Source organism: Carassius auratus, chromosome 26 (genome assembly GCF_003368295.1).
Source record: "Carassius auratus strain Wakin chromosome 26, ASM336829v1, whole genome shotgun sequence".
NCBI lineage: Eukaryota > Metazoa > Chordata > Actinopteri > Cypriniformes > Cyprinidae > Carassius > Carassius auratus.
This window is the reverse complement of record NC_039268.1, coordinates 10704417-10723492: the sequence shown is the minus strand read 5'-3', so window position 1 is coordinate 10723492 and position 19076 is coordinate 10704417. Positions and strand designations below refer to the sequence as shown.

General features: G+C 35.8%; 1 protein-coding gene across 11 annotated transcripts in view; it reads right to left on the bottom strand.

The window, feature by feature from the left end:
- camk2d2 (calcium/calmodulin-dependent protein kinase (CaM kinase) II delta 2) overlaps nucleotides 1-19076 on the bottom strand; it is a 33981-nt gene that overhangs the window by 9383 nt on the left and 5522 nt on the right. For 4 of the 11 annotated variants that reach the window (XM_026204178.1, XM_026204177.1, XM_026204182.1 and 1 more), the window contains exons 3-14: nucleotides 13889-13948; nucleotides 13746-13800; nucleotides 10661-10726; nucleotides 10076-10148; nucleotides 9540-9642; nucleotides 8550-8633; nucleotides 7878-7972; nucleotides 7544-7666; nucleotides 7348-7431; nucleotides 6789-6831; nucleotides 4997-5037; nucleotides 2256-2315 (exon numbers count right to left, since the gene is read on the bottom strand). In XM_026204178.1, the coding sequence (XP_026059963.1) occupies nucleotides 2256-2315; nucleotides 4997-5037; nucleotides 6789-6831; nucleotides 7348-7431; nucleotides 7544-7666; nucleotides 7878-7972; nucleotides 8550-8633; nucleotides 9540-9642; nucleotides 10076-10148; nucleotides 10661-10726; nucleotides 13746-13800; nucleotides 13889-13948 (887 nt within the window). The remainder of the gene's footprint in view (nucleotides 1-2255; nucleotides 2316-4996; nucleotides 5038-6788; nucleotides 6832-7347; nucleotides 7432-7543; nucleotides 7667-7877; nucleotides 7973-8549; nucleotides 8634-9539; nucleotides 9643-10075; nucleotides 10149-10660; nucleotides 10727-13745; nucleotides 13801-13888; nucleotides 13949-19076) is intronic. The other 7 variants (XM_026204179.1, XM_026204188.1, XM_026204185.1 and 4 more) reach the window with 3 other exon arrangements.

Genomic DNA, 19076 nt, shown 5'->3' with positions numbered 1-19076 from the left:
GCTCGGCCCTCCACCGGCTGGGTGATCTCCTCCGCGGTGCCCGGCGGTGGCACTGGACGGCCCTCGGCGGACGGCGCGACACTCCTCCGCCGCCCGGTGGACGGCGACGGCTCCTCCGATTTTGGGCAGCGGCAGGAGTCCCCCGTTCCCTGCCCCTCCGGATTCCGTCACGGAGGCGGCAGGCTCCGGCCCCCTGGCGAACGGCGCCGACTCCTCCGCTCCCTCACGGACGGCAGCCGCCCCTCCTTGTCGTGGGCGGTCGGCAGCGAGCTCGCCCGTCCCCGGCAACTCGCTCCAGCCCACCGCCTCGAGCGTCAATGGCGGCACGTACCTCGCCAGCTCGAGGGCACCGCGGATTCACCACAGCGGCGAGGGATCTTCAGCAGCGCGTCCCTCCTTCTCCCGGGTTTCGGCACCACTGTAACGATATGCAAATCTCCATATACATCGGGAAGAAGGAGGCGGGAACCGGCGGACAATCAAAACACTTTAATATTCAAAATAAACAAAACAGCGCGTCAGCCCCTCACGGCGACTGACGCGCACAAATAAAAGCCAAACACATAAAATAATGTCCCAGGCCTGGTCCTCTCTCGTCCTTCACGGTCGTCACTCCAGTTTTATATCCTTCCATCTCCTACGTGGGACTCGATACTAGCGGTGGGGCTCAGGTGTAGCTCATCTCCAATCACTACACCTGGCCTCACTCCTCGTTCCCACGCCTCTCGGCCCCGCCCCACTCGCCACAATGATATATTCTTTCTTTAAAACAAAAAACGTGTGAATGACTGCTATGAGGTGATCCCTAGGTCACAGACACACACACACACACACACACACACACACACACACATACTGACAGATACAATGTAATTAATCAGCCTGGTGGCCTTTGAGCAGAACTAAGCGGAACTGATGATGTCTTGTCTAATGACCACCAGATTAGAGAAGATTACATAAACATACTTGTCATTTGTCTAAGAAACATCACCCACTGAGTGCCCGTGTGTGTGTGTGTGTGTGTGTGTGACAGAAGATAGAGAGACAGTCAGTCTATGTGTGTCAGTACGAGTGCGTCACAGTGTCATCAGTCTGAGAGACATTTGTTTACATGCATATCTGCGTCATTATGGAAGGCAAACAATGTCAAGCTACAGACAGCAAAGAGCTCCAAGCATACGACCCTATCAAAGCAATGCTAACACCAGCCATGCACTGCAAAACATCCACTCCAATACTTGCATCTGGCAGAGAAAGACAATCTGATTCAACAAGATTAAGAACAAATGGGAAATACAAATGGGCAAAAAAAGTAGGCTAATGGCAATACTATGCAAAACAAAACCACAAGCGTTATATGGCTTTTGGTGCTTGAGATGCCATAAAACTATATCACTGCAAAACATCAGCAGCAGTCGCTTTTGATGTTTCAAAGACAATTTGATTGAATACAATCCTAGATTTCCTGGAATTAAGAGTTAAAATGGACTAACAACACGTCACATAAAGGTGAAATCAGAGGTGAGTAAAATCATGCAAGGACTCTGAACTTTGGTTAGACGACACACCAACAGTGCCAGATTTACAAAACCATTGGTTTTCCTTGCATATTTTGTCTTTCATTTTAGCTTGACATGAAAATATGAAGTTCACATGATCTTAATTTGGATTATATCCCTTAAAAATACTGTACTAAGTTAAAGGCATAAAAGTGAAGCATTATTAGCTTATTAGCATTAGCATGAGCATCTAAACAAACCATGCCAAATCTGTTCCAAAATATAGGCAGCAACATAAGGCAAAATCCTAAGGCAGCATCATAAATATCCTTTTAAGACAAACTAATCACAGAATGCAGTGCAACATAAGAATTATTGACTAAAAATATATGAACTGTATGTCCTGAAACATGAAAAATAGTACAACCTTATTAAAATATCAGTATTTCACCCAACATCTGGGTATATGTTTTCTGCTTGTGTTAGCTTAGCAACATGCTAACATCTATGTTGTAATCAAATGTGAATTGTATAATTTGCTTTAGGCAGGAACACCATTTGTGTTCACTTGCTCACTTATGAGAATGTTTGATAGTTGCCTTCGAAACTAGTTGCCTTTGTAGATAGTAGACAATAAGGAAGCTCACAGAGCTATTGTGTTATTGTTAAAAGGTAAGCAAATCTGGCTTGTTGGTTACAGGGGGAGGGTCTACAGGGGTGATGACGTGCAAGGGGCGGGGTTGTTGTCGTGGGTACCAGTGCTGGGGCGGGGCCTGTGTCTTTGGGGCTGCTGGCTAGGTTGGTTTTGTTGTTAACCTGCAAGTGGGACGAGGAGCAGATCACATATTACGAAATATCACACTGATGGGGTCTACTGCATCACATTAGGGTTACAAAATTACACAAGACTGGGGGACAACAGGAGTGTTGTGACGGGGCATCCAAACTAGAAATACACAGATATACTGAGGAATACAGATACACATGTGGGAGCTGATAATGGTTGATCTGACGATACAACAACTCAAACAGAAATGCACATACAGGTGCATCTAAATAAATTAGAATGTCATGGAAAAGTTTTATTTCAGTAATTCAACTAAAATTGTGAAACTAGTGTATTAAATAAATTCAGTGCACACAGACTTAAGTAGTTTAAGTCTTTGGTTCTTTTAATTGTGATGATTTTGGCTCACATTTAACAAAAACCCACCAATACACCATCTCAACAAACTAGAATACTTCTTAAGACCAATAAAATAAAATAAAATGTAGTGAAATGTTGGCCTTCTGGAAAGTATGTTCATTTACTGTACATGTACTGAATACTTGGTAGGGGCTCCTTTTGCTTTAATTACTGACTCAATTCAGCGTGGCATGGAGGTGATCAGTTTGTGACACTGCTGAGGTGCTGTGGAAACCTAGATTTCTTTGACAGTGTCCTTCAGCTCATCCGCATTTTTTGGTCTCCTGTTTCTCATTTTCCTCTTGACAATATCCCATAGATTCTCTATGGGGTTCAGGTCTGGTGAGTTTGCTGGCCAGTCAAACACCAACACCATTTAACCAACTTCTGGTGCTTTTAGCAGTGTGGGCAGGTGCCAAATACAGGTGCAGTGACTTTGGTTTTCAAAAAACACAATGGACCAAAACCATCAGATGACATTGCACCCCAAATCATCACAGACTGTGGAAACTTAACACTGGGCTTCAAGCAACTTGGGCTATGAGCTTCTCCACCTTTCCTCCAGACTCTAGGACCTTGGTTTCCAAATGAAATACAAAACTTGCTCTCATCTGAAAAGAGGACTTTGGACCACTTGGCAACAGTCCAGTTCTTCTTCTCCATAGCCCAGGTAAGACGCCTCTGATGTTGTCTGTGGTTCAGCAAATTCCTCTATATGCCTGTGTGTGGTGGCTCTTGATGCCTTGACCCCAGCCTCAGTCGATTCCTTGTGAAGTTCACTCAAATTCTTGAACTGATTTTGCTTGACCATCCTCATAAGGCTGTGGTTCTCTCGGTTGGTTGTGCATCTTTTTCTTCCACTCAACATTCTGTTAACATGCTTGGATACAGCACTCAGTGAACAGCCAGCTTCTTTGGCAATGAATGTTTGTGGCTTACCCCCCTTGTAAAGGCTGTCAATGATTGTCTTCTGGACAACTGTCAGATCAGCAGTCTTCCCCATTATTGTGTAGCCTAGTGAACCAAACTGAGAGACCACTTTGAAGGCTCAGAAAACCTTTGCAGGTATCTTGAGTTGATTAGCTGATTGGCATGTCACCATATTCAAATTTGTTGAGATAGTGAAGTAGTGGGGTTTTGTTAAATGTGAGCCAAAATCATCACAACCTTGACTTTGAACCAAAGACTTAAACTACTTCAGTCTGTGTGCATGGAATTTATTTAATACAAGTTTTTCATATTTTGGGTTGAATTACTGAAATAAATGAACTTTTCCACAACATTCTCATTTATTGAGAGGCACCTGTTTATTGTGCTACAAAAATCAAAATATTTTAATTATAAAATTAAAGGTCCTGAGATTTTTTTCAAATCTTTTAGATAATTTATATCCGTTCTTAGCTTATTTCTAAAAATATGTTGACCAATTATTTTTCTTATGTAAAATCTGATAAAGACATGAAAGACACAAGAGTGAAACGTGACAAACCAACAACACTTTTTTTTTTTTTTTTTTTGTGTCATGAATTGTTTTAAAAGAAATTATCACAAAATACAATTCTAGAACAGAGAACAAATTGAAACAAGAAACTGGGTACACACACACACACTGGGTGAAAAGTATGGGGCAAATTCACTAAACAGTACACAAAACGCATCTTTTGTGTTGGCTTAGTGCTGTCCATGTATTCAAATTAAGAAAATGTTTCATTTTAGGAAACAAGTCTTCCTTTCTATAGGCTTATTTAGATTGCAATTTATTTCTAATGATCTGCATTCAGAAGCAAAAAAGATGTTTGTCTGCATGGTGTACATACTTTTTACTTGATTTGCATAATTTCTTTAATGAATCCCTAAAAATAATTTTAGTGAATTCCCACCATAATGCGTAAAATTAAAAACAATTCATATACAAATTTAAAAGTGACAATAATTCCATTTAATTTCCAGCAAATTCAGGGAATAAACTAAACATTTTATTAATGACTGAAAGGTCCAAATACATTTTTATTGCCAAAATAAACAATTGTGTAAACAATTTACTTAATAAAACCTGAAAATTGGAATTGAAATGGAATTGAATCAAAATGCAACACAGCACTCTAATATATTAACTATACTGTTGTTGAATTGGAAACTGATCCAATTAAAGACCTCAGAATTTCTGATAAAATGTCCAAAAAACAAATGCACACCTAAAGGATGCACAATGTTCTGCTGTAAGATTATTCTCAGGCTTTGCCAAGTACTGATGTTCTTTATACATCTTAGTTTTGCCAAAATAAATGAATAGGAAACAGATTTAACCCACCTTCACACCGTCTGCCTTCTTGTTCAACAAGCTCTTGGCTGCTGTTGGATGAAAAATAAAAGGAAACCATGATTATTTATGCATAATAACATTATAAATCCACGAAGGTGCATGCAGCAGGCATTCTGGGATTATTGTTTTCCTTATTGTGTCACAAGACCTCGGGCAAGAGAAACAATTCAAATAATTAATTTTTAGGATAGAAACTCTTGGTACACAAATGCAAGGCTATGGGATCAAAAAGATTAAACCCAGGGCGCAATTTAAACCAAAATAAGCAACTCTATTTTTAGAGGATGTGTGTTTTGGGACGTGTGATATACTGTGTACTTTTCTTACCCTAAAAGAATAGAAATCATCCTATTAAATATATTTAATTATAATATAGTATACTTTTTACGGAGCCCCATACATGACATGCAGGAAAAATATAGGCTAAATTCGTTCCCTCAATGTACTAAAACGTGCACACAATTACTATTGCATTCCCTCAATTTACTATTTAGTTCACTCGATTTATAAATTGTGCGCACAATTTAGCAAATCGAGGGAACGCAATAACAAATCGAGGGAACGCAATAGCAAATCGAAGGAACGCAATAGCAAATCGAGGGAACGCAATAGCAAATCGAGGGAATGCAATACTAATCGTATGCATGTTTTAGTACAGTGAGGGAAATAATTAGTAAATCGTGCACACAATTTATTTATTTTTTCTTGCATGTCAAGTGCAGGGCTCCGTATAATTTTACAAATGTCAAGAATATAATACTGTCGTGCAATATGTGCATAGATATTGTAAATATATAATATAAAAATAAGATTTTTTTTTGTTTGTTTTTACAAAATAGCATGCAGATATATTTTACAGCCTTCAAACATAACTAATTCCAAAAAAACTGAAGTGCACACACTTGCCCTCGAAAAAAGAGTTGCTTTAGAATACAGCTTATTACAAATTAAGTGCAGATGAACATACACAATGATTGCACTGAATCTAAGCTTTCTAGCATTCTATTACAAAATGTTTCCAACAACCATCATATGCAAAAAATGCTAAACCTATATCTTATATATAAATGTAACATTCCAGGATGTATACGAACATATCCAGACAGAAATGTAACAAGAAAATGATTAAGCATTCAATATACTTCTATGAGCAAGACAGAAAACATTTATTCTCCTAATAACTCAGAATTATTATATTGTGATTACATTCATAAAGTACTTATCTTTTATTTTATTATTGAAAATGCATATTTGCCATTGAAATGTGCAGTTTTGTTTGTTTAAATCACTTTATCTAAGTTCAAGACTAAATACTAGTTGACGTTATGAATGTAATCCGTTTGATTCCATGCAAACAAGGTTAATCTAAGTATCTCAGAGTAACAGGGAAGTGTGTCAAACAAGCAAACCAGCTCACTGGTTAGAGTAAAAACACATCCCCTTCTTATGTCCAAACAGACTCTTACCTCACAGGACACACAGGACCCCCCCCCAAAAAGGGATAAAGCAATGATAAACAGGAAAGAAAGGTCAAATAAAATGTCTGAAAAGGCGTACTTTACCACCTTGCTTTGTCAAAAAAAATAAAAAAAGTAAAATATAGTTTTAAATAAAGAATAATAATAAACAACAAATTAACTGTAAAATAACCAATAACAAGATTAATGAAAAATAGCATTGTGAGAATTAAGTTCACATATAAGAAGACGAAAAGAAGGGAATTTAAACACACATACACACACACACATTCACACATACAGGTCAGCAGAGCCAGACATACCTGAGAAGTTTCTTGTGACCAGGAGAGTGGTCAAAATTGCACCCTAGTTGCAAGAAGTTTTGGAAATTAAACAAAAGGAAAAAAAAAACAACAACAACAAGCAAGAGAGAAATTAAAGAAAGAATAGTAAAGAAGCAGAAGCAATGTATACCCTTATTTTCATAATGTATGTGGATGATTGCTAGAATAACTGGTCAGCTTTCCAAGTAATCTTTACATTACATAATTCTTGTATATTATATAAATAAGTAATGTGTGTTACATTTTTGGCAAATACAATTGAAAACTTTCCCTTCCTCACAACATCACTTGGCCCAGGCTTACCCTGCTGGTAGATTTATTAAATCGAACTAAATTACACATAACTAAATAGTTTTCATGAACAACTGTCAATTATAATGTAATTAGTATAACAAGATAGAGAGTATTGCAATATGAATCTTTCTAAGGAGGTAAATGCATCGTTTTTGAAACTCTGAACTAAACTGAAGGTGTGAAGAAAGCTGAAGATTGATCGAAGGACATGTATATGTTTAAAGAAAGTCAGACCAAAACTAACCTTGAGTTTCCTTCTGGCATTGAATTTCTTCAAGCACTCCACGGTTTCCTGTCTGTGCATCATAGAGGCTACAGTGGAGCGTTGCTACACAAAGAGACAGAATGATTACAAGTCATTAGTGAGGATTAGGAAATGATTTTGTTGTATATAAAGAAGCAAGCATGTTAGTATGTGTGTGTGCTATTGAAACACATACGCAGATCCAGGGGTGTTTGAGGGCTTCGGCAGCTGTGATGCGCTTAGAAGGATTGATAGTCAACATCTTATTAATCAGATCTTTAGCTTCAGGGGTCACTGTGTCCCACTCAGGAGAAGGAAACTACATACAGACATAAGACACAACACAATAATCCATCATTTTTAATCATTTTTGTATGAATTTGTAAGCCTTGGAACTGAAGATGACATCAATTAAGCACAGTTAGTTTTTAGCTATATACAGTAATCAGATGTTGCATTTGTAGCTGTAATAGCTTTAATAATGTTGTAGTGAACACTGTAAAGACAGATTATTAGAAATTCAGACTCACGTCATATGCACCAGCTTTAATCTGCTGATAGAGGCGATGCTGGTCTTCATCCCAAAATGGTGGATATCCAACCAGCAGAATGTAGAGAATCACACCTATGAAACACATCTACTATTACGGCCACATTCAGAGAGGAATATTCTTCAAACAAATACTTGAATATCAAATAATCTGGTCATAAATTGGGCTAAGATGTCAGTACTTAATCAATTATATTCAAACACTGAGTACGGTGGAATCAAATGAAAATGATACTCTGGTACTATTATATTTTTTGGACATCCACCATATTAAAGATGACAGTGGCGAGGTATGATACATGATTACGGTAATAATCCCGTACCATTCAGAAAGCACCATGTTATTACCATCTAACATCTTTTTTAAATGGGAAGAACTTCCTGATGGTGAATTTGAATAATCGTGCAATCATTTTAACATCAAGGCTAAATTGAAACATTCATTCAACTGCTTGAATTGGACTAACTAGTTTTAAGCCTAAAAACAGAAAGACAATTTACCAGGGACACTCCATTTAGCTGATTAGATTCAATGCTGCTTAAAAACTCAGGCTGCAATAATTTAATAATCAGTTGATGAGCTTCAACAGTGACATCCATCACCCCGACTCACTCGCGAATCTGATATTTTTGTGACTCATTCATCTCTTACCGCAGGCCCACATGTCCACCGGTTTGCCATAAGGATCTTTCCTCAAGACCTCTGGGGACAGGTACCCTGGAGTACCAGCAAAACCTGAACAGAGAGAGCAGTTTAGAGAAAAAGGGAGCACTTTCTATAGTATTAAATCATTTTGTAGAATATTTTATAAGTGCATTTTACCCAGTTGGCATGTATAAGCTTAGTCGTGCAAAAATGTTTATAGCAAAATGACTAATAAAACGGTGTTCCCTATAAAATTCTGTTTTTGGAGCCTCGACTGTTCCTGATGTAGCAAACTTGTTTTAATTAAATACTCTTCATTATAAAAAGTATTCTTAAATGCTGAAATACACCATTCAAAAGTTTGAGGCCTGTAAGATATTTTAATGATTTTAAAGTCTCTTAAGAAAAATAGGGTTGTGTTTATATGGTTAAATACAGTAAAACATCAATATTGTTATTCTTGATCATATTGAAATTTGAAATGAATGTTTTCTATTTTAATATATGAAAATGTAATCAATACCGGTGTTGTCAGGTTATTAAAGTTAAACTAAAACCATTTAAAAAAATTAATTTTCATTACTTTCCTTTGCCAGTTGCCACGATAACAATGTATTTAATGTTCTTGAAATAACTAAAAATGAACATCCTTGCTGAATAAAAGTATTATTATAATAAAATAAAATAAATACATACTGGCCCCAAACAACTGAACTTTTCTATTTAAAATATAATTTAACACTCCAAATCCATTAGAATATTTATTGGCATATCATACTGATATAAAAACTTATATATACAATTTATTTGGAGTATTTCTTTATTGCACAATGCACATTTCTTAATATTACAGTGTTTTCATATCACTACTAATAAGGAATGTATGATCTATCTATCTATCTATCTATCTATCTATCTATCTATCTATCTATCTATCTATCTATCTATCTATCTATCTATCTATCTATCTATCTATCTATCTTTTGTGGTACTTACCAAACCATGCCTGTTGGTCACCCTGGACCTCTATGGCCAAACCAAAGTCAGCGAGCTTAACTGCTGCCCCCTTCATCTTACTGGCCAACAGCAAATTCTCAGGCTTTAAGAACAGAATAGAGACACACAAGCATATCACTAAATGGTCTTAATTCTCCCTTAGGTAATGCCTTTTCTAAAATTAGCTATTTACTGAAGAAAAGTTTTTTTTTTTGTTTTTTTTTTCAGCAGTCATGCTATGATGACTCATTCCTCCTCAGCAGGTTGAAAGACATTTTGGCCAAAGAACAAAAAAGCTCAATCTTTCAAATTCTGAATTGTATCTGCACAAATGTAGATTGATTTTTACTAGCTTAAAAGGCTTTGTGAAGACTTCAGGAGATGAAAGGATAAAATATTTGATTCTCAGACACAGCAAGGCTGTTTTACGTTAGACAATATGAGATCCGGCCACGTCAGACTGGGCTAAATTTAGCACTGGACTGTGCTACACTGAGCACCACTGTCTGGAGAAGCATAAGTGTGTGTGTCCTGACCTTCAGATCCCTGTGGACGATCCCATTAACATGGCAGTGATGAACGCTCTCCAAAATCTGCTGAATGCAGTGACTAAGAGAGAGAGAGAGAGAGAGAGAGAGAGAGAGAAAGGTAAGACAGGAGAAGTGAGACAAAGGCAGGCGGAAGGAACACAAGTAAAAAAAAAAAATCAAGCAACATAATTAGTAAAAAGAGGAACTTAGAGGAAAATAGAGATAATAGGGACTTTATCAACCATTTATAAAGTAAAAAGGCAGTTGTGGAGGATTGTACATAGAATTATACATTCATGAATGCATGCAGTCATTAATCAGTTATAAATAACATGCCACACTTTCTTGTGCAGCCCCAAAGACACACATTTTCCTTTACGCATGCAAAATTAAACTCAAGGAGGAGAGGCTGTAAAGCCAAGCAGTGTATAATTTATCATCGGTATAAATAACTCGCACACAGAGAAACAGGCTCACAAAAGTGTGCGCCCTAAAATAACTGTCTGTAAGCATATTTTATGTAGAACAAACTTGACGTTATGAATGTTCTAATGCGCTACTGTTGTAATATGTCTGTCTGAATGTTCTTACCTTGCATCAGCCTCACTGTAGTACTCTCTTGCTACAATGTCTTCAAACAGCTCACCTCCAGTAACCCTAGGGTCAAAATTTAAAGTTATTGTTTTTTTTTTCTTTTGCTATATGCTTTCATAAAAGTAATGCAATTTCAAAACATCTTTAATTCCTCATGGAGTGCTTTTCTATCTGAACCCTAAAAGTCTTGAAGACAGATTCCGCAATCAGAGAAGTCACTGTTACCATAGAAATGGCAATTACCATAGTCCCCACAGTGTGGAGTTTTTGCAAAATAGTGGTGGATAGTTAGACTGTAGAGTAAAGTAACAATAGACAGTATGATGAGGATAGACAGAACATTATGGTGACACTCAATATGGTGTCTGTGAAAAAGCACATTGATTGAAGCAAAGACATCCCTTGTGAAAAAAGAAGCATGCTTTAGCACACTTTTATACAAAAGTACATATCACAGAAATAACCCACCTTTAAATAATATACTTAGTTGTGAACTGCAGACTTGTTATTTGTTTGATATTGTTAATGTCATGCACTGAAGTATATTTGTAACTACACATTTATAATAGGGTGTTAGAATTTAGTACATTTAAAATAATTCAACTTTAAACTTACAGATAAAATTATATTACTTTAAATCAATACATGCACTGTAGTATGTTAGGCAACACATCAAAATAAGTGTGCTTTTTAAAGCCTGACAAAAGATTATTAAGACACTTTACAATGTATTTTTAAATTAAACTTTTTATTTTGACTGAAGTGTGTTAAGAAACAGCTCTTTCCATACTTAAGTGGCCTTTTATTTCATTAATATTATATCTGTAAGTACAAAATTTAATATATATATACTTTTGAGAATTAAAGTACACTTGCAAAAATTAAGGAATTGCCTGGTCTTTGTACTCTGCATCATGCATTTACATTTCAGCTGGAAACAGAGTTTTTAGTAAGATTTGAAATAGAGAAGCAACCATTTTTATTGAACATAATTTTTTAATTAAAACAACAGACATCAGTTAATTCATTAGTTAACAAACAGCCAGTGCAAAATTATTTTGAACATTGGTTCATCTTAGGTATTCCAATATTTAATAACACGTTGTTAAAATCGAAAGATGCAACTGTGTTATTGAGCTAATGAACATGAACTAATACTTGTATTATATATATATATATATTGTTTTTTAAACAAAGATTAATAACTTCTGTAGCAGATGTAGCTATTGCTCATTGTGAATGTTAATGCTTAGCTAATGAGCTTATTGTAAAGTGATACTTTAATATATTATAACTATATATTACCAACTATATTGGTCTTTATAGTTCTTTTGCACTTTAATCTGTGTAAAACGTTTAACTTTGTATATTTTCTCTATTGCTTTATTGTATTTAAATATTCAGTTATTTTTGTTATAAGAAAAAAGTTATTTAACCTGTTATACTGTATTATGGCCACTTTTTTTAAACTACACTTATATGGTAATAAAAGCATTAGCAATTAATCGCAACATGAAAATTTGTTACCGGCATATCCCTAATTGTATTGTTTGGCTATCTTCTGTAAGCTACAGTCCAATAACAAAGTGAGCTGTATTGTTGAGCTCTATTCAAAACCTACACTAAAAATCAACACTGTATGTTTATTCGAACAAAATCTGACTGTATTCAAAAATAGCAGTGCAAGCAGTTGTCATACTGTCTGAATCTGGGTCACAAACAGTTGAATATTACTGAATATGACAGCTTGTGTCTCTCTTCTTGTTTTTCTCTGTTTGCCTGTCTTTGTCCCATCAGCTACATCAGCTACTAGCAAAACTACATCATAAGCTATTCACCACAGAAGACATTTCTTGATGTCATGCAGACAGGAGTCAGCCCAATCCGCTGGTCTGCTCTATTTCAAAGGTTGAATTCACACAGCCAGTATTTAGGATTGACAACCGTTTTCACAAACAGATGTGTCTCTTGAATACAATAATTTATTATACCAGTCAAAAGTTTATAATACTTGTAATTTTAATGTTTTTAAAAGGTTCTCACTAAGGCTGCATTTGATTGATCAAAAATACTGTAAAAACAGTAATATTGTTAAATATTATTACAATTTAATATAACTGTTTTCTATTTGAATATATATATATATATATATATATATATATATATATATGGTTAGCATCATTCCTTCAGACCTCCATTCTTCAGTGTCACATGATCACTTAGAAATAATTTTAAAACACTGAATTAGCACTCAAGAAACCATTCAATTTCAATTTCAATTTATTTATTTCAATGGGACAGTGCATATTCATGAACGTACAATCAAAATTGAACGTAAATACGCCGGATTTAGCACAATGCTAATTTCCATCCATGTTCACTGAACTTTCTATTAATGAAAGAATCACGAAAAAAAAAAAATTTCCACAACAATATAAAGAAGCAAAAAAGTTGATATTAATATGTAAGAAAAATATAAAAGAATAATTATTAATAATTGATCACCAATAATAATAATTAAGTACCAAATCCTAATGTGAAAAAAACTGTTATTTAATTTCAATTTTATAATATATTCAAATTGAAAACAGTTCTTTTAATTTGTAAGATTTTACACTTTGCTGTTTTTACCATATTTTTGAAATAAATAAGCTTGAAAATACATTAAAAAATGTTTAAAAATGTAATTATTCTACAGATTAAAGAGCAATGTTATAAGAATGGGGTTGTCATGTTAGTTTAATATTTGTTTGTGAACATAACTATTTAACACCCTAAAACAGGACAGGCAATTGTATGCAGCTGCAGTATGAATGTACTGTAGCCCCACCCCCCCACACCAAAAAAAATAAATTAATTATATATGTCACTTCTCTAAAGCAGTGCTGAAACTGGGCTCAGTGACTCAGAGATTTGCCGAAGGCTGCCCTCTGGGCACTGTCCTGCTATCACATAAATATCAGTAGCACTTTGTAAATGGGGCAGTCTAATGCTAACAACACAAACTCTGAGAAAGCAGAGATAGAAAAGAAAAGAACGTCTAATAAGAAGTAAGGAAGAGACTGAATTAATAAATACTTACAGATCAAAAACTAGGTAATGGAAGCCCTCCTCCGATATGCTGTCATGGAGTCGAACTACAAAGAGAATTTTCTCTGTCATTTTCTTATCTTTAGCTATCATTAGGTAATACAAATCTCTATTTGGAAAAATTGAATCCATTACCAATATTCGGGTGTTTCAAGAGACGGCAAATCCGGGCCTCTCTCTCCAGCTTCTGGTGATCTGAAACAGATTACAAAAAACGATTTGTTGAGACTATAACTGATGTACTTGACATGTTTCAACCAATAAGGTGCAGCAGGGAGATCTGTTTATAAAACAGTGCATCTTCATGTCTAGTACTTGTCTAGTGAGAGACTGCAGATCTTTAAATCACCACCAGAGGGCAGTGTTTTGATGCCTGTGAGGGTGTATGCAGGGCAGATGGCGCCCTGACCTGCAGAAAACTATAAATAACCACATGCGCTCTTCTCTCTTCTGTACTAATCTGATATAAAAACCATACTAAACTTAACTCGCAATAATAAAAAAATAAAAAAGATAAAATGAACAAGCCATTAAGACACAATTACAGAGATAAACAAATGAATAAAGCCTCCTTACTGCATAGTTTATATAGACACTGTCTACATAAAAAAAGAAACAGTCAATAGGCAATGATAAATGCTTCAAAGTGTAGTATGCTGTGTTGTTTCACAGGACCTCATTACTCTGAATCCTAAATTCATACTAAATTATTCCCAGAAAGGGTTATTTTGCATTAGGAATTAATTTTGTGTTAAAATTGTAAGGGGTTAATTTTTTTTTTTTTTTTTTTTTTTTTTTTTTTTTTTACTACTGAAGTCAATGGCTACCATCAATTCAGTTACCAACATTCTTCAAAATAGCTTATTTTGAACTCAGCAAATGAAAGAGGCCCATACAGGATTGAAAAAAATCGAGGGTGTGTAAATTATGAAAGGATTTTTATTTTTGGGTGAACTATCTCTTTAATCCGCCCGTTTAAAAGAAAGGTTAATTTGTTATGCTGGAAATGAAAGACTGACAAAATACATTAATACCGCACATTTTGGCAACTGCCATTCAGGTATTTAATGTGTACTGTGCACAGTATTCATAAAATCCTGCTAATATAGTATGAGATGCATGCTAGTATGCAATTCTGCACATAATTCTGCCATAATTGCAGCTGATTCATTGTGAAATGAAGCCTGGTGAATCACATGAAAACATGATTCATTTGAATTTGAATTGAGATCATAAATGAATAGCTCATGTCTGCTCAGCCTTAGGCCACATTCAACTCATTCTCTCATTTCTGTTCTGATGGAGGGCATAAATTACGTTGTGAAGAGGGTGAGGGGGATAAAATAGCATGCACATTAGCTCAAATCACTCAGTCCCCCATATATATACATATATGTCCTTCTATCACTAATAAACTCCCCCCAGCCCCAGCTCCACAGGTAGTCCACCTACCAACCGACCAGACATCTGTTGTCTAGCAACTCCTCCACCAATCAGAATGCAAAGGCCTCTCTTCCTCTCTGCAGTGGAACCAGCCCTGCATGCAAATATCAGAACCCTCTGGATCCCACAGAACCCAAGCAATTACAGCACAACTCTCAAAGTTCAGCCCCAAACTTTAACACCATCGTCCTGTCACATCAGTCAACAAATAGTTCTAACAATCCATGATCAATGCAGCACCATCTTAATTACACAACTGCTGGTTACATATTTCTCACGTCACATATTTAAACAAAAACCTTTCAGCACAAGAAATATCCGCAGATAAGTATGCAAATTCCAAAGACGTGCTTAGATCTACACTGAAGCAGATGGCTTATTCATATACTGAACAATATTAGAGCTATCAATCTGGCTTTGAACCAAGAACAACCACTATCATAAATTACACTTTTAATATTGGACAACAGCAATGAAACAAATAATGCAGGAGAGCAGAATTATGGATTTTTGCATTAGTGTGTAATGAAAAATTAGACAGAAATATATATAAACATCTAAAATACAAGGGAAAATCAGGTCCTAATTACAAAATATAACACTGAAAAATAGAGATACATATTTTTATCCTTATATTCAATAATATAATCAGCATAATTTTTATGTATATTATATATATAATACTGTATGTATTATAATAGTATAATACAGTTAGTATAATGAAAGTTACAGCATCAGTTTGGAGGAAAGGGAATCCTTCTAAACTATTGTATAGACCAAGGTCTGAATGTCAGCAGATTTGTGGACCTTAGCGTTTGTACATGGCCTTTTCATAAAGAACTGTACACTGGACTATAAATGAATCAGTCTTGTCAGTAGTAGAGCAGTGCATGCACTATTTATACAGTATGTGTAAAATGCAGTCCGGTCAGTAGCAGGGAAGGGCGTACATTTGACAGTTCCGGCTTTCTCCACTCTTTTCTATGCTTATATTTTTTTTTCTTGCTATCTGAAGCCTTCCGCACTGCAGCAGTGTTTGTGTGTGTGTGTGATGATGTGTGTGTGAGATAGTATTCCTTCATGTTTTGTGCTGCTTTTCCAGGAGATTAATGAGAGATTTGAGATCATCAGAAAGAGAGTGAGAGAGAGAGAGAGAGAGAGAGAGCAATAAATCTCTGAAATGAGTGACCAAACTTGGCTTGTCCTTTGACTTGGCTGTAGCAATCACGCTTGATGAATAAATAAATAACAAGGTTCACAATCTTCTGATCTGTACCCAGCTGTCTATATTCAGACCAGATGATAACCATGCACTGACTTTCAGATACAGCTAGATTTACATACTGTTACTGTTGTTAAAGTAAAGTATAGTCCATAAGTAAGTATATCCTGAAAAAAAATCAAAATCAAAAGCATTTTGCAATATTGCATATATTTGTATTTTTTGATACATTCGTAAATATACCAACTCTACCAACATCTACCAACCCAGAAAAACCCAACATACATATATACAACAAAAGAGCAGTGCACTTATTGATGGCCCTATACCAAATGGCACCCTAAACCCTCGTGATCTTCCTCTGAGTCCTCACTTTCGTTACATACTGTCGCTTTGACTATTAAACACAATAAGACATGAAAGAGAACTTAGTTTAGTACGTACATGCTGTGTGACAGCTGCTTTCTGAGCACATGCTTAGGAGGTATGCACTCAGAAAACCCTATATCAGAAGTTTAAAGTCTGCATGAAACCGGAAGTTGCTGCCAACTTTATTTCAGTGTAGTGAAGTATTTCCAGTTGAAACAATGAATAAAGGGCATGGTTTTATCATAGCAAACTAATGTGTTTAAGGATATTCTGGAATGCCATTCCACAGCAGAAGTAAATGTTCAGATTTTGATTAAAGATTACAAAGACAAACAATTTTTTTTTTTTCTCAGCGGATTAACTTGCATGGATTAATTGTATACATCAAGACTAGCAATGTGCGCTAGTAAAATAAATAAAGTTAATTTTGATTCCATGCAGACTTCAAGCTAATACGGCTATAAAATGCATTATTTCAGCAAAATAGACATGATAATCAAAATCAAACAGAACTTGTTGGGTTTTTTTATGGCAGAATATCTGGGGCAGGAGCGGGAAAAGGGGGCGGGGGCAGGGAACAACAGCTCATTTGCATTTAAAGTGCCTTGCACGAAAACAACTGCTTCCACTCAAAATAGGAATTTTCTGTGATGAATTACAGCTTACAATTTTTACATATTTGAAAATGAGAGAAAAATAATCAATTTCAGGAGAAGCCTTTTACTACATAACCCACGGAGCACTGCAAATGGCATATCAAATGATAAAAATGAATGGTAAAATATAAAATAATTAATGTATAGATATTTATTAAAAGTGTAAAATGTGATAAATTTTCAGTTAACCACAAAATAGTAAAATGTCTATAAGTTGTTTGAAATTGTAGGAAAACTGATTCAATTACATAGTTTGCAATGCTTCATGGGAATGGTAGTCTGTTGAAAAGCTCTTTCAGTGCAGTTCTTGTTTCCATAGTAACGGTGACCACTGTGATTGGTTGATCTAAGGTGTTGATCGCTGCAGGATTGTGCACGGTATCAGTATTCACTGGGAATTAGGCTATCATACTAAAAAAAACTTAAATAAAACTACAAAATCACAGAAAGAAGCAACTTCAGAGCTCATGGTACATCAGTTTTGAGATGCTTATACATTATATTTAATTAAAAATCAATAGCACTATGTAGAAAGCGATAGGCTGACTTCCGAAACCTCATTAAATATATTTTTAAGAAATCCATTTTTCATTGACTAGGCTGATGGTCGATTTTGAAACTGACACCATGAGAGACATTAAGGAGGCATCAGGGAGAGCTAATGCTTCTGTTAATTGGCCAAGCGAGGCCAACAATCTCAAAATAGCTGATTTATTGGCCTGGCTGATGCATCCGTCTATTGCTTTTGGTAAGCGATGACTTCAATTCAAATTGTTGACCTGTCAGAATATAAAAAATATTACAAAGGACTGCACCCCCCCCCCCAACACACACACACACACACACACACACATACACATTCAAGGACACACTGAAGATGTACAACTTCAACCACTCAGACAAGAGTTTAGAACAGAACGTTCAGTTCTCATTGGATACATGTTTCAGCGTGAAACATTACACTGACTATTCTTCAATCTGTGATGATGATTAGCTCCTTTTGTTTACAGCCCCAGGGACAGAGGGCTATATACCTCCTTTTCTCTCAGGCAAATTACCTTTTGGCTCCAACGAGACCACAGACTCTCCAGCGAGTTACAGCCCTCAGACATGAGCGAATCTGAACTACTGGTCAAAGAGCAAAAGAGAGACGTGGAACTGAGAGAATGTGTCTCTAATTAAAAGTGCCCTAGCTATCTCTCCTCAGAATTCCATGGCCTAGTTTATTAAAAGTGTGCATTGAGTTTCTTTCTGTGCTATAACACAGACTGAGCACTGACCTACTAGTTTACTAGTTTAGAACATAGCCTGAACAGAGAATTAGGTTGTGTTGAAAAAACTGAAAAATGCTGTATTTGCAGGTATGATAATACGGGCAACAAGGCAGCTGGCTTAGGTTTGCCATAATTCTCGTTCATACATTTAGCAGCACACTTTAACCATATTTCAAAAACAACAGAAGTACTATAATTATGAAATTACATGTAAAAAATATACTTAAGTCCTACTTAAGTGGGTCAATAATACATTTAGTTCACTTGAGTATTTTCTTTCAAAGCATATTATTTCCAAAATAAGTAAAAGCATGCTAAAGTGTAAATCTTTGTCACAGTGGGGTAATCAGTTAGTGGTA